Here is a 12,605-nt window from a genome sequence, read left to right on the forward strand (position 1 = left end):
GACTTAATATGAAAGAGGGAAAAAGAGACAGAGAGTTAACCGATTAATAGAGTAAATTATAGATGACACAGATGAGCGAAATATCTATCAACAAAAGTTATAAAGTAAAAATCAAGGTCTAGTATATCTTATAAATTTATAAAACTTTGAAGTGTTTTGAAATTCAACGATGTCAATAAATAGATAATGGAATGAGGTAATGCCAAACATCGAAGACTGTACGCAACTGTATTTATTACAAGTGTTACCGTTAGTATTCTAATCTAAGTTTGCCGAATATTCCTGGAATTAAACATAGGTTGTAAATTTACTTTGTATAAAACTTTCTTCATGGTTACTCAGTGTGAAACATTCTTTATCTTAGGACGAATTTGTCCGCCATTGTTTTATTTTTCCACTAAGCATCTGCCTGTGTTGCCTTTCCTTTTCACTACATCTAAATTCATAAGTGATCGTTTGTTCGCATTTCAAAATATTTAATGCCCGTATTCTCTGACTCCATGCTAGGAAATTTAGTTGGTTAGCTACGTCATTCTAATACATGTACATGTTGTCGACGGCGCGCGGCCAAATAAATTTTCACAATCGTTCTTTAAAACGCTTTAAAGTTATACCAATATAGGATATATATGTAATTTTTATATACAGACCCTGATTAATTTGTTTGCAAGTTTATAACTAATGATTATTTTTTCATCGTCATCATTTATAATTTACTCAAAACTCTCTCTCTCTCTCTCTCTCTCTCTCTCTCTCTCTCTCTCATTCAAGTCACGAGCGGCAATGTCTTTTAACTCCGCCCAGCTACGATCTGATAGGACAAAGGTCAGTCAAAACATAACGTAGAAACTTTGCTGGCGTTAACCCCTATTAAACAGGTTGAGACCACTATATTTTGTAACGTCGGCATAAATTTGCATACTAAATTAGCCATCTGTTTACTCGACAAACCAATCAAGTGAATGGGTTGCAAGGCATTGTGGGCTACTACAAGTTTCAGTGTATACAAAACGTATTGAATATATATACCATTTTGAATTGTCCTCTGGAAACTCATTTTGAATGATATTTCAGAATTTATGAAATTAATATGGAAAATTATATCTGAACTTCAATTTCTATGCTCACATTTAAAAATGTTGCATATGAGGACTTATATCAACCTATTTAAATACCCCATTGTCAATGTTCAAAAGAGAGGAACGTCCTATTGAATTAGAAGCAGTGAGTATCGTTTTTTCACGTGATACCCTATATTTGGGACAACATTAGTAGAATGCACGTTGCTATTTTCTTCAGGGACATTCATCAGAATGCTTAACGGACAAAATACTATATGCTGCATAGCTTGCGCCTCTGCGTTTGTGTATTTGTGCATTTCTACTACCGTGGCTTTTCTCGTGTGTTAAAAATGTACAGTTAGCTGTATTCATTTTTGGTGCAAAATGATAAAGTCACCAATACACAACTGTGCAGTTTTTTCTAATCAAAATCTGTTTGTCAGTCATTTGATACTGATCATTTTTGAAGCAACAATTGATCAACTAAAACAACAGTATCTTTTAATGTGAGCATGGAACAAAGTAAAGAGTACGTAATCTTTCCTTTTTTACCTTCTAAAGTAAAAATCAAGATGTACAAACATTCCGGCAAGCAATTAGATATTGTGATTAAAACAGACAAAAACCACGTGCGTCTGTTGAATTGTCAACACGTTGTAAACCGCCGTGCATTGCAACTCATTCATTGGATTGGAGAATCTGTTTGACGAAAATACTCTCACGTGTTAAATAATGCTATCCATATAAGGTAGTGTACCCGACCTGTTAAACGCTTCTATGTACTTCGCTATATTCGGAAAAAAACTTTATAAAATATTCTTGATCTACAACCATTATAGATATTGACAACAACCCTAAAACATTTCCCTTTAATTTGAAATTCGATAAGGTTTTTTCCCCATAATCCTATTCTCCACACTTTATCAAATGCAGCTTTAAAATCAATAGGCACAGAAGAGTTTCTTTTTCTTAAGTAAAGCCAGTTCAACCAGGGAGTAAAGAACAAACACATTGTAAATTGTAGAATAATTATCCCTAAAATCACACTGATTTTCCCTGATAAGATTAATATTATCAGCAAAAGTAGTGAACCTTCTACACAATACAGAAGTAAAACCCTTTCCAAGACAGCTTAAAAGAGTAATCGGACGATAATTTTGTGGGTCAACATAACTACCCTTTTTCTTATATATTGGTTCTATGTTCCCGACCAGCCAGGCTTCCGGAATAATACCAGTATCAAACACTAAATGAAACAGTTTTACATATAATGGTATCATGATATTGATGGATGACTTAATATATTAATTAACAACAGTATCTGGTCCCGGCAATTTGTTATTTATAATAGTTTTAACAACCTCGAGAATTTCGGCCGCTGTACATGTAACTGGGTCATTGATCAATGAGTTACAAAATGTATCGTCGCATCGATCATTGAGGGAAGAATAGTCTAGTTCGCTATCTAAATCATGTTCGTTCGCGTTAAAAGTTTTAAAATAGTCATTAAAATCTACTATGTTAATATCGCTAGATTCGTTACTGCTTTTATCATTTACGAGTTTCCAGTATTCTTCTTAATGCTTTAATGTTACATTTGTACGCTGTAGGTTATTTCTATAAACTTTGTAAGATTTATTTAATATGCGCTTATTTTTTTTCTGTGCTCCTTGCAGTTCGGATTTAAACACGCTGGTTCCATAAACTAATATTTGCGTATAATTTTCCTACAATTTCTTCTTGTTATAAAACAATCAGCACTAAAACATTGTTTTGTTTTGTTTTCGTTATAACGCAGTAAATTTACCAAAAGTGGTCTTGGCTGAGGATAATAGTACAGATGTCTGCATCTCCGTGAACTCTTCCATTCGTTATATTTAAACTATTTGTTTTACAAAATTCCAACAGCTGATTTCCAAAAAATGAGTTTTTTATCACAACTTTTTCTATCAATATTAATGTTAAAAGTATTCAACTTGTTTACATCAGTTAGGATATCACACTCTGTATCAACCGTGTCTCTTTTCTCATCACATAAACAAACTCGCTAATTTATATTTTTGTTGCATTACAAAAATCAACGAACTTCTGATTATTTTCCGTCAAATTTTCGCCTTTTTGTTTATGCAAGGGGGGAAGCTGGTTTTGGTGCGGGTTTTTTTTTTGAGAAGGAGTGAGTATTGGAGGACATAACTTTTTCGGAAACTTAATTTGTAAATTTTTATTTTTATGTAGTCAAGTACTATACCATTCGTGTGTCACATTTAGATCATGTTCATTTGTCGCATTCCGAAATATTTCACGGCCTTTACCTGGTAACAACATTTCTCAACATCAAATACCAGCAGCTGTTACGAACAAAGCGACTTGAAATAGTTTCAACTTCCTCATTTATTAACACGCACAGAAAACAAAGACACTCGCGATCAATATCAAATGTTTTTATTTTGTTTAATAAGATTACACTAAATTTATACACGTAAATGTAAACCTTCCTTGATGAAAAATTTTAATATTGTTTTTCAGATCTTGCGACGTAAAATGAATTAATATTCGTCCGTTTTTCATGCTACTTTAGCATTTCTGAAAATTAATGTGTATTCCTGGAAGTCTACTTTCCGTTTGGAGATGTAAAACATCGGCAATTCGTTTTATCAATGAATAGTTGATAAAACTATAAACAAATAGTTTAAAAGTCTGAAAGTGAATAATTCGTGGGTGATTTTCAATCAGGCGGAGAGTTCGAGGTTACTTACATAAAGGTCAGAAAACATAATTGAAGGTTAAGTTAAGACAAATCACGCATTGTTTATTCTAGAACAATGTAAAAAAAAAACTTTTTCCAAAGCAATGCAATGCGATTTTATTACCTGCAAAGACTATAATCTTTTATGGTGTTCTGCAGAAAAGGGATGTGAAAGTGCTTTTGTGCGCGAATGTTTACTAAATAAATATTAACTGATTTTATTTTGATTTATTAAAAAGAAAACCAACAACATTGTGGGGTTTTCTCTATACTGTAATATATCACCTTACAAATTTGGGATAATACTTCTTAAGATAAGGTATCGCATAAAAAATATATTTTATCTGCGAAGTTGACCCTGAAGATAGGTAAGTATGTCAAAGTGTTTATGTTCCGTGGCTCGTCAGTGGGGTGTAACTGTTACACTTGTAGAAGCCGGGGAGCGGTCTCATCACGTGTTAACAGTCATGTGTTCTATTTAAAGTTTTCTCATTTACTACTGGAATCATATAATTGTTAAACAGTAAGTCTGACTTGTACTTTACCGGCATTGTTGTATTGATATAGCGCATCTTTATCTTATAGTGCATGTAGGGATTTACTGGCGACGGTTTAAGATTTAAGCCTATTGAAAAAAAAAATGTAAAATCATTTCTTATCAAACTCCGATACGATCAACACTTGAGATTTTGATTACGACACTTAAACCAGTTTTTAAAATAATTTTTTACCTAAAGTTATAAGTAAAACGTACATAAACATCAGATAATTTCATGCTTAATGTGAATATTTTCATTTATCTCGCATTCTCATTACAATTTGATAAACGATACATGTACATGACATTTAATTGTTACTATTAAGTCAGGTAGTCATATTTTTGTCATGAAATGAATACCAATCAATTGACCCGGAGCAATGAGATAGATTCGGTTTAAACAAGACACACATTCCCGTTTTCTAAAAGTAATGTTTCCAGGAAATATCCGAGAGGCACAAAAGGTAAAAAGGTACAGTTTTGTTTCCTTAAACTTATAAAACATTACAGTGTAATATTACCGATAGGGTTTCTAATACTTGGTAATACAAATCGTAAATATAATGTCATGCTGTAAATTTTGAATTTTACGGGTGGTAGTAAATAAAACATTTACAACAATTGTCAATTTCTTACTTTCTGCCGTCCGTTAAATTTAATATTCCCAACATGATAATTAAATTCCTTCATGCACATCAAGATTTAAATAATTCTGTGAATAATTTTGTTAGATATTATAGAGATTATATTTTTTTAAATGTCAATATTATGTTCACATTTGAATTTATTGACAGTATAGATAAAACTGTGGGGAAAAGGTCATTAGAATTTCACAGCAAATCTGAAAAAAAAATACTCTATGACGTGAGAGGTTTTGAGTGACAAAAGCGCCCTCTTATGACAGAACGCCATCCAATTATTAGGGAGAACAAATGAAAATGAAAATTTACACACCAGTTGATTTCTAGGAACGACACTGAAACTTTTCATAGCCATCGTAATGTTTGTATGTATATCACTGACTTTTGTGTAGACATATTCATTTACTGTGAAAGGCTTTGTTGAATTTAAACCCTTCCAAGAAGAAACCATCTTGATATTTTCTTGAAGGTTAGTGTAAAGTACTACGAGCAATAGAATCAGAGAGAAAATGGTGATACGGTATATTCATTATCTGCTTGAATTAAAACAATAAGTTAAAGCTTAGAAAAAAAACCACCCAGAAATACTTCCTTCATTAATCGAACTTAAATAAATAGAGAACGGGTAATATTACATTGCATTCGATCAACGTGGCATGCACACTTGAGTATCGGTGGATATTCCTTAAAATTCGATTTACTTTACGTCAAAAAGCAGACACGGGTATTTGTTTTTCTCTTTCGATAGTTTGGGTAGAAGTGTCGATACCACACAGAGCGAGATGACTCGGATGGACTACGATGCCTTTGTGATTTACAATCCCGTGGGAGATGACCTGGACTTCGTGAAGCTGCTGGTCAGTGTGATGGAAGCCCCACCCTACAGCCTGAGACTGTTTGTCCCCTGGCGTGACCATGCCCGAGAGGACCACTATGTGTCTGCTGACCTCATTCAGAACAAGTAAACTAAGACTCTATTACTCTCAATTAGATGTACACAAATCATTGTTAGATGCTACGTCATTAAAAGGGGGAAGTTTTTCTCTCTTTTGTAGCGTATATCTCAATTCTATTTTGATATATATATATACCATAAATTCAATTATGTGTTAGGAAACCACGCAGTGTTTTATATATATATATATATATAAAAACATGTTGATCAAATGATGTATATACATTTTTGTATGAAAGGATTCGGGCTTCGGGGGGAAACCTCCAACAGGAAAAGATAAATTAAAGAGGCAATCGGGAGGCTTTGTGGTTATCATATTAATAATCAGACCCACTATAAAGTTTAAGTGTGCTTCTCGTACTTATCATGTACTTATAGTAGAGCATTCATTCATCAAAACGTTTTAACTTTACCATGCATTCAGTATTATTTGAATTCTTCTTTTCTAGAAGGTTTAAATGGTCGAAAATGGCTTCGGTCTTCTAACCTATTTAGATAAGATTATATTTATTAATAAACTGTATTAATGAATACAAGTGATGTAATAATTAAGTCTTTTCATGTTGGCGATCTCCTTGATGGAATATCCAATTGTAGGTCAATTTAACAAAATTCTTTTAATATTTTACACATACTACATTTTGGTACCCACGCATTTCCAATTTTTTCAATTATTACAAAAATACAATCGATGATAAACACCAATTGAAATAGACTTAAATTTGAACATTTGTTCAAATAAATTTTGTTCCTTCCTTAGATGCCGGAAGTGCATAGTAGTATTGTCCAATAACTTTGCTAACAGCGAGATGGCGGAATTCCAGCTTAAGTATGCCACCTCACTCTCCCCAGGTAGGTCAGCTAATAGATATCAACAATCATAAATATCTCTGGCAATCAATAACGTCACCTAATCTTTCACCAAAACCCAAATGGAGACCCTCGTTAATTGATTTCTGAAAATTTGTGTTATATCAAGCCCTTGTCTCCATTATTAACATTTTGATCACTTGTACATTTTTTTCTCATAACTTAATTGTATTTTTACTTGGTAGCCAACCTTCAAAACCGTGTGGTTCCTGTTTGTATAGAGAAATGCGACATTCCCGAGGTTCTACGATTCACGTGCACCTTACAGTATTATAAAACAGACACCAGACCCTGGTTCTGGCAGAGATTGTATAAGGCATTCTTAAAACACGACAGAGAGGCGGATCAACAGGTGAAAGAGGGGGTCAACTTACCAGATATCATACTCGACACTTCCTGTAGAAAGATCAAACACCACTGGTCCGTGACCTAACGTTCGGACACCACTTAACCGTGACAAAATATGAACATTAATTTGAAGATCTGCAGTTGAAAACCAAACCCGTTCTTAATTAATGAATTTTATATATACCGGTACTTTGTGAAAAAAAAAAGAAAAGAAAGTTAAATGTCCGTTTACACTTTGGACGTCATTGTTTTACATGTTTTTGTGTTATTTGATGATTGTATTATAACTACCTCATATAGAGAAAGTGCATAAATATAAGCTTTATATATTTTTGTTAATTAAAATATTTTACCCTTTTATAGTTGATTCATATGGTACCAAAAAATATTATATGGTTTTCACAGACGCTTAGGAATCTTAAATCTTCATAAATACACAGAATTGAATACTCTTTCGTCGCCAAAATGTTAAAAGTAAGCACACTTCAAAGAAAACCATGAATGAAGACAAAGATTTTATATGTATAAGCTTTATATATATATATATATATATATATATATATATATATATATATATATATATATATATATATATATATATATATATATATAAGAAGCACTAGCAAACCAACAACACTCGTTATCTAAAGTGTCGGATCAAAAGATACAAGGTTATAAGATGAGATATAAAAAAGCACTAAGAATAACCAACGACACGAACAATAAAGTAAAATATTGTCAAATTTTCGGGACAACCCGTCCCTTCTTCAGGACAACAAAATAAAAACTACATAAGAAAGAAAAAAAAACATCTACAAAACTAGCACTAAACTAAACTAAATAATATATAAAAACTAGATAATGTTTAAACACCGGATCAAAACGTGGCAGCTACATCTTTATATTTAAGAATTCGAGCCCGAGAAAGAAAAATCCCGTCCGACGCAGCGGACGGTCTGTGAAGAATCCGGTGTTTAAACATTATCTAGTTTTTATATATTATTTAGTTTAGTGTAGTGCTAGTTTTGTAGATGTTTTTCTTCTTTCTTATGTAGTTTTTATTTTGTTGTCCTGAAGAAGGGACGGGTTGTCCCGAAAATTTGAAAATATTTTACTTTATTGTTCGTGTCGTTGGTTATTCTTAGTGCTTTTATATATATATATATATATATATATATATATATATATATATATATATATATATATATATATATATATATATATAAACCGAATAACCATTTCATCTCGTAATAAAATGCAACACTTCATGCGTTTTACACCTATAATTCCTGTTAAGATTTTATTTACGGCATTCCATTTACAACATATTGACACTTCTTATTGATAGAATTTCCAGTGTCAAATTGAAGCTGATAGCTATGTATTTTTTCTAGACAGAGAGAGAGGGAGTGTCTTGAAAAGTTATCTCCGTATATTTAACTTAAACAGATTCCAATAATGTCTTTCTTGGTCGATTCTGTATCGGTCATATATCACAAACAACCGTAAGTAAATGGATACCTTTAAATCTTTAGTACAGGTAAATATTTAGTGGTTAATTGGCAAAATGTCATATTTTATAAGTATGAATATACAAAAAAAATAAGTCTTTTGTTATATTAACTACATGTCCAAGCATTAATATCTTTGTTTCTTCTTTTTTTATCACAAAACAAAATTCTTACGTTTACAAAACGTAGAACGTATTTAAAAAGACAAATTTTTATATATATATATATATATATATATATATATATATATATATATATATATATATATATATATATATATCAAAGGCTTCATTGTAGTCCTGTTTTGGAAACGTACACTTTTTTCCTTATTTCTTTTTTTTAGCGTCAATTTTTTTTTTACTTATTCTTTAAAAAACCTCAATTTTGTCACAATGTCATAAACAGCGTTTACCTACCCAACGATGGAAAATTGTATACATAATAAAATTTTCGTGAAATTCCATTATATTTAATCGTGTCTGATTTAATAAATAGTATCAAAACGTTTCTGAGGTGAAAATACATTGTACGATGCAAGAATGTACAAAAGAATGCGCATTTAAAGCCAAATTTGGCCACGTTTTTTACCGTTATTTCATGGCGATAATTAAGATGAAAATACATAAAACTGGGTTATTTCGATTTTTTATGAACCAGTAGCTGTGTGATACAACAAGGAAGGAACATGTCTACAGCGACATGAACCTGTCTATACTGCTAACGATTCTCCGATTGTGAAGTTTGAGTCAATTTAAACTTCCGGATGTATGATTATGTCAAGTTATATAAGTCGACAGGAAAGAAATTTACCGATACGTAAGCAAACACACGTTCGGCCATGACGGTTACCTAAGTATAATTAAATTCAGTATATGATTCACCAAAACTATGCGATTTTAAAAAAAAATATAAGCAAATTTACTTACAAGATTCACGGGTTGATAAAGAAAATAAATGGAAGTGGTATTCTTAAGTTTTCAACATCTTTGATTCACATTCTATAATAACGAGTGATATAATAACTGAACACTTTTCAAATTATATGTAACTTGATTAACCAGATCATAGGGGTTTATAACACCTAAAAGCATCAAACATGGTTCAAAGTTGATTTGATTTGAACATATTTTATTATGCAAATATACATTTATGAATATAGCAGCAGGCAATGCCTATGTAAGCCTTCTTCTTAATGGTTCAAAGTTAATACATTTCCTAATCAAATGGTTTTGACATATATTTGAAAACAATATGTGAACGAAAAATGTATTTTCCCCAGCCAGACATAAAAACGTAAAACCTCCACGCAAGGGTCACAAAAAAACTACATAAAATAAGATAGGACCAAATAGGACCCCTAAAGTAAATATCATACGTTTTTCAGTACAAATGCATATATGTAAACTTTGTTTAGACTTTTATTATAACTTTGAGAGAAAAATATTTATTTACTTGCCAAAGACTAGTAACTGACAGAAAAATCTGCATTTTTTAAAGTTGCGCTCTATGTTTTCCATTTAATAAAGCTTATAAAAATGCATAATTCGAATGATATTGATTTATTTGTAAAAGCAGCTCCACTTCTGACGTCATAAACTTTCAGTTCATGCAAATAATTGAGAGTAATGAATGAAATATGTATCGTTTATCAACCTTTTTCTACAAAATGACAACTCAATCGTATATACACCTGAATCAGGTTTTCAAAAGTTGAATTATGGGGGTCAGATTTGACACTTATCACAAATGTTAATTTTACAATGTTGGAAATTTGAACAGTACTGTTACAAAATGCAAATCTTGCAAAATCGTCAGCATAACTAGAGGACTAAAGATACGAAAACCACTGTTTGGAATCTATCAAACTTTTGGTCACCACTCAAAGGGGCCGCAAACTAAATGGAGGACTGTACCACAGGCAAGGAACAGGTCACAAGAGACACCAGAAAAAAGTCACCTGAGCAACAATGGGCGTTCAAAAGATACTGTGCCATATGGCCCTCGGTAGAATAACAAAAAAATAAATATTGTAAAGTATTCGAATTTTACACTTATTTTTGCATACACTTAATCTTTGACATTGTACCTTCATGAAATACTGTTTTTACACAGAATAAGAAAATCCTACGCAAGATATAGAACTAAATATTTGGTAGGGGTACAGTGTTATAAAACTTCTAATTCCCTGTATTTTCGTCTGCCCCCCCCCCCCCCACTTTGTAAAGCGATCAAAATATATGAGAGCATATAGGTACATTTTCTTCCTCAACTACTTACTAGTTATTGTATTTTTTTTAAATATTATAATAGTTATTGTATTTTATCAAAAAAATCCTACATGTATATATGTGAAGAAGAAAATTGCACCTCAATGCGCTCAATTTCTCAAATTAAAAATATTCAACAATTTAATTTGTCTTCTCCATTATAATTAAATGACTGTTGTTTACCTCGCGTAAACTCGTGACTTTTATAACTTTACTCACACTTGATTGATGAATACACTGGAATAAAAAATGTTGTCACGTGACATGTTAAAGAGCTATAAAAATCAATGTTACCGTATTGACAGGCAGATCACTCTAATTTACTATGGCCCACCCATTATTTTCATTTTTATTCAAAAATAACAAATGGCTACAAACCAGGATAATTTTCCGCTGTTATATTTTCTTAGGAATAGCGATAATTCTTTTATCCCCGCAACAGAAATGTGTCAGAACTATGGAAACTGTTTTAACGATGTCGTTTTTATTTACTCACATTTCACATTATTCATTGTATAAAGAGGGGGCCCCAGAGAGTAGTTATATACAGCATATCATTCTTTAATTTTTTTGTGTACAAGTATTTAACATACTCTAATTCATATAGAATTTCTAATGATCAACAACAATTTCAGCGTCAATCGTAGAATTATAAGCAAGATGAGCTCAAAATTTTGCTAGGTTTGAGTCATATTTTTGTTTACATGAGTTTATTACATTCAGCTTAAGATTTTTAACTTGGTATTTCCTATTCGGCATTTAAAATGGAAAAAAATGAATGGCCTCAGATATGTGTACAAACATAGAATTGTGAGCAAATCTCTGTATCTTGCTTATAATTCGAAGCTTAACACTCAAATATGGTAAGTAAATAGAAATTGTAAACAATTAAACACAAGAAACATGCACTATAACAAATAAAGAACACAATTTATTTTTTCAAAATGAATCATATACATGTATATACCTAAATATTTCCGTCAGCGTTATTAAACTCTATTTAAATTGAATAAATTCGAGAAAATGCCGAGCATCTCAACAAAACATATTGCATTATTCTACCATTACGCAAAAGATGATACCGAATTACCGATTACGTTGAATTTTCCTCAGTTGTTCTTGAGAAGAAGATATTTAAAAATGCACCCCCCTTTTTCTACATTTTCGAGGTTTTCTCAGCTTTGAATAAAGATAGGTCTTTCATTTCTGCAATTTTTATTTGCCTTACCATAAAGATGCTTTGTGCCAAATTTGGTTGAAATTGGATAAGTGGTTTTAGAGAAGAAGTTCAAAATGTAAAAACGTTTACAGACGATCAGACGGACGACGGACAAATTGCGATCAGAAAAGCTCACTTGAGCTATCAGCTCAAGTGAGCTAAAAACCATTGAAAGGTTTGCTAGCATGATTCTGAAACCAGCTTTGAATTGCAGAAAAGAAAAAAGCGATATTCCCTTACCAATAATTATACTGGGAAACGAACCCTTTAAAATTAACATTTTCATCATCTATGACCATCAATCTTAACAACATTTAACAAAACTTGATCTACAAAAAAGCTTGTCAAATTTTGCTGATTTCAAAGAACCATGGCTGAGTGCCCAGCGATGAAAGACAGGCCTATGTCACATTGCTGTTTGTCACAATTACCCAAAGCCCAAGCTCTTG

At 31.8% G+C, this 12,605-nt stretch overlaps 1 protein-coding gene across 4 annotated transcripts; it reads left to right on the top strand.

The window, feature by feature from the left end:
* The first annotated feature begins 3,667 nt into the window (after positions 1-3,667).
* Positions 3,668-7,519, top strand: LOC128164305 (myeloid differentiation primary response protein MyD88-like). 4 transcript variants are annotated; one of them, XM_052828103.1, is made up of 4 exons: positions 3,668-3,823; positions 5,735-5,947; positions 6,702-6,793; positions 6,997-7,519. In XM_052828103.1, the coding sequence occupies exons 2-4, from the start codon at positions 5,769-5,771 to the stop codon at positions 7,242-7,244; spliced, it is 519 nt and encodes a 172-aa protein (XP_052684063.1). In that variant the 5' UTR covers positions 3,668-3,823; positions 5,735-5,768; the 3' UTR covers positions 7,245-7,519. The 4 variants fall into 4 exon arrangements, with proteins under 4 accessions (XP_052684063.1, XP_052684070.1, XP_052684076.1 ...); XM_052828110.1 differs by lacking the exon at positions 3,668-3,823 and adding an exon at positions 4,189-4,330; XM_052828116.1 differs by lacking the exon at positions 3,668-3,823 and adding an exon at positions 5,316-5,455.
* Positions 7,520-12,605: the final 5,086 nt, after the last annotated feature.

This window comes from Crassostrea angulata, chromosome 1, assembly GCF_025612915.1.
Source record: "Crassostrea angulata isolate pt1a10 chromosome 1, ASM2561291v2, whole genome shotgun sequence".
Taxonomy (NCBI): Eukaryota; Metazoa; Mollusca; class Bivalvia; order Ostreida; family Ostreidae; genus Magallana; species Magallana angulata.

What these genes read in the sequence shown, in the direction of transcription:
- LOC128164305 (XM_052828095.1), top strand. An exon ending in GCTGACCTCATTCAGAACAA is followed by an intron (nt 5,948 to 6,701) that starts GTAAACTAAGAC and finishes TTCCTTCCTTAG; the next exon opens with ATGCCGGAAGTGCATAGTAG. An exon ending in TGCCACCTCACTCTCCCCAG is followed by an intron (nt 6,794 to 6,996) that starts GTAGGTCAGCTA and finishes TTTACTTGGTAG; the next exon opens with CCAACCTTCAAAACCGTGTG.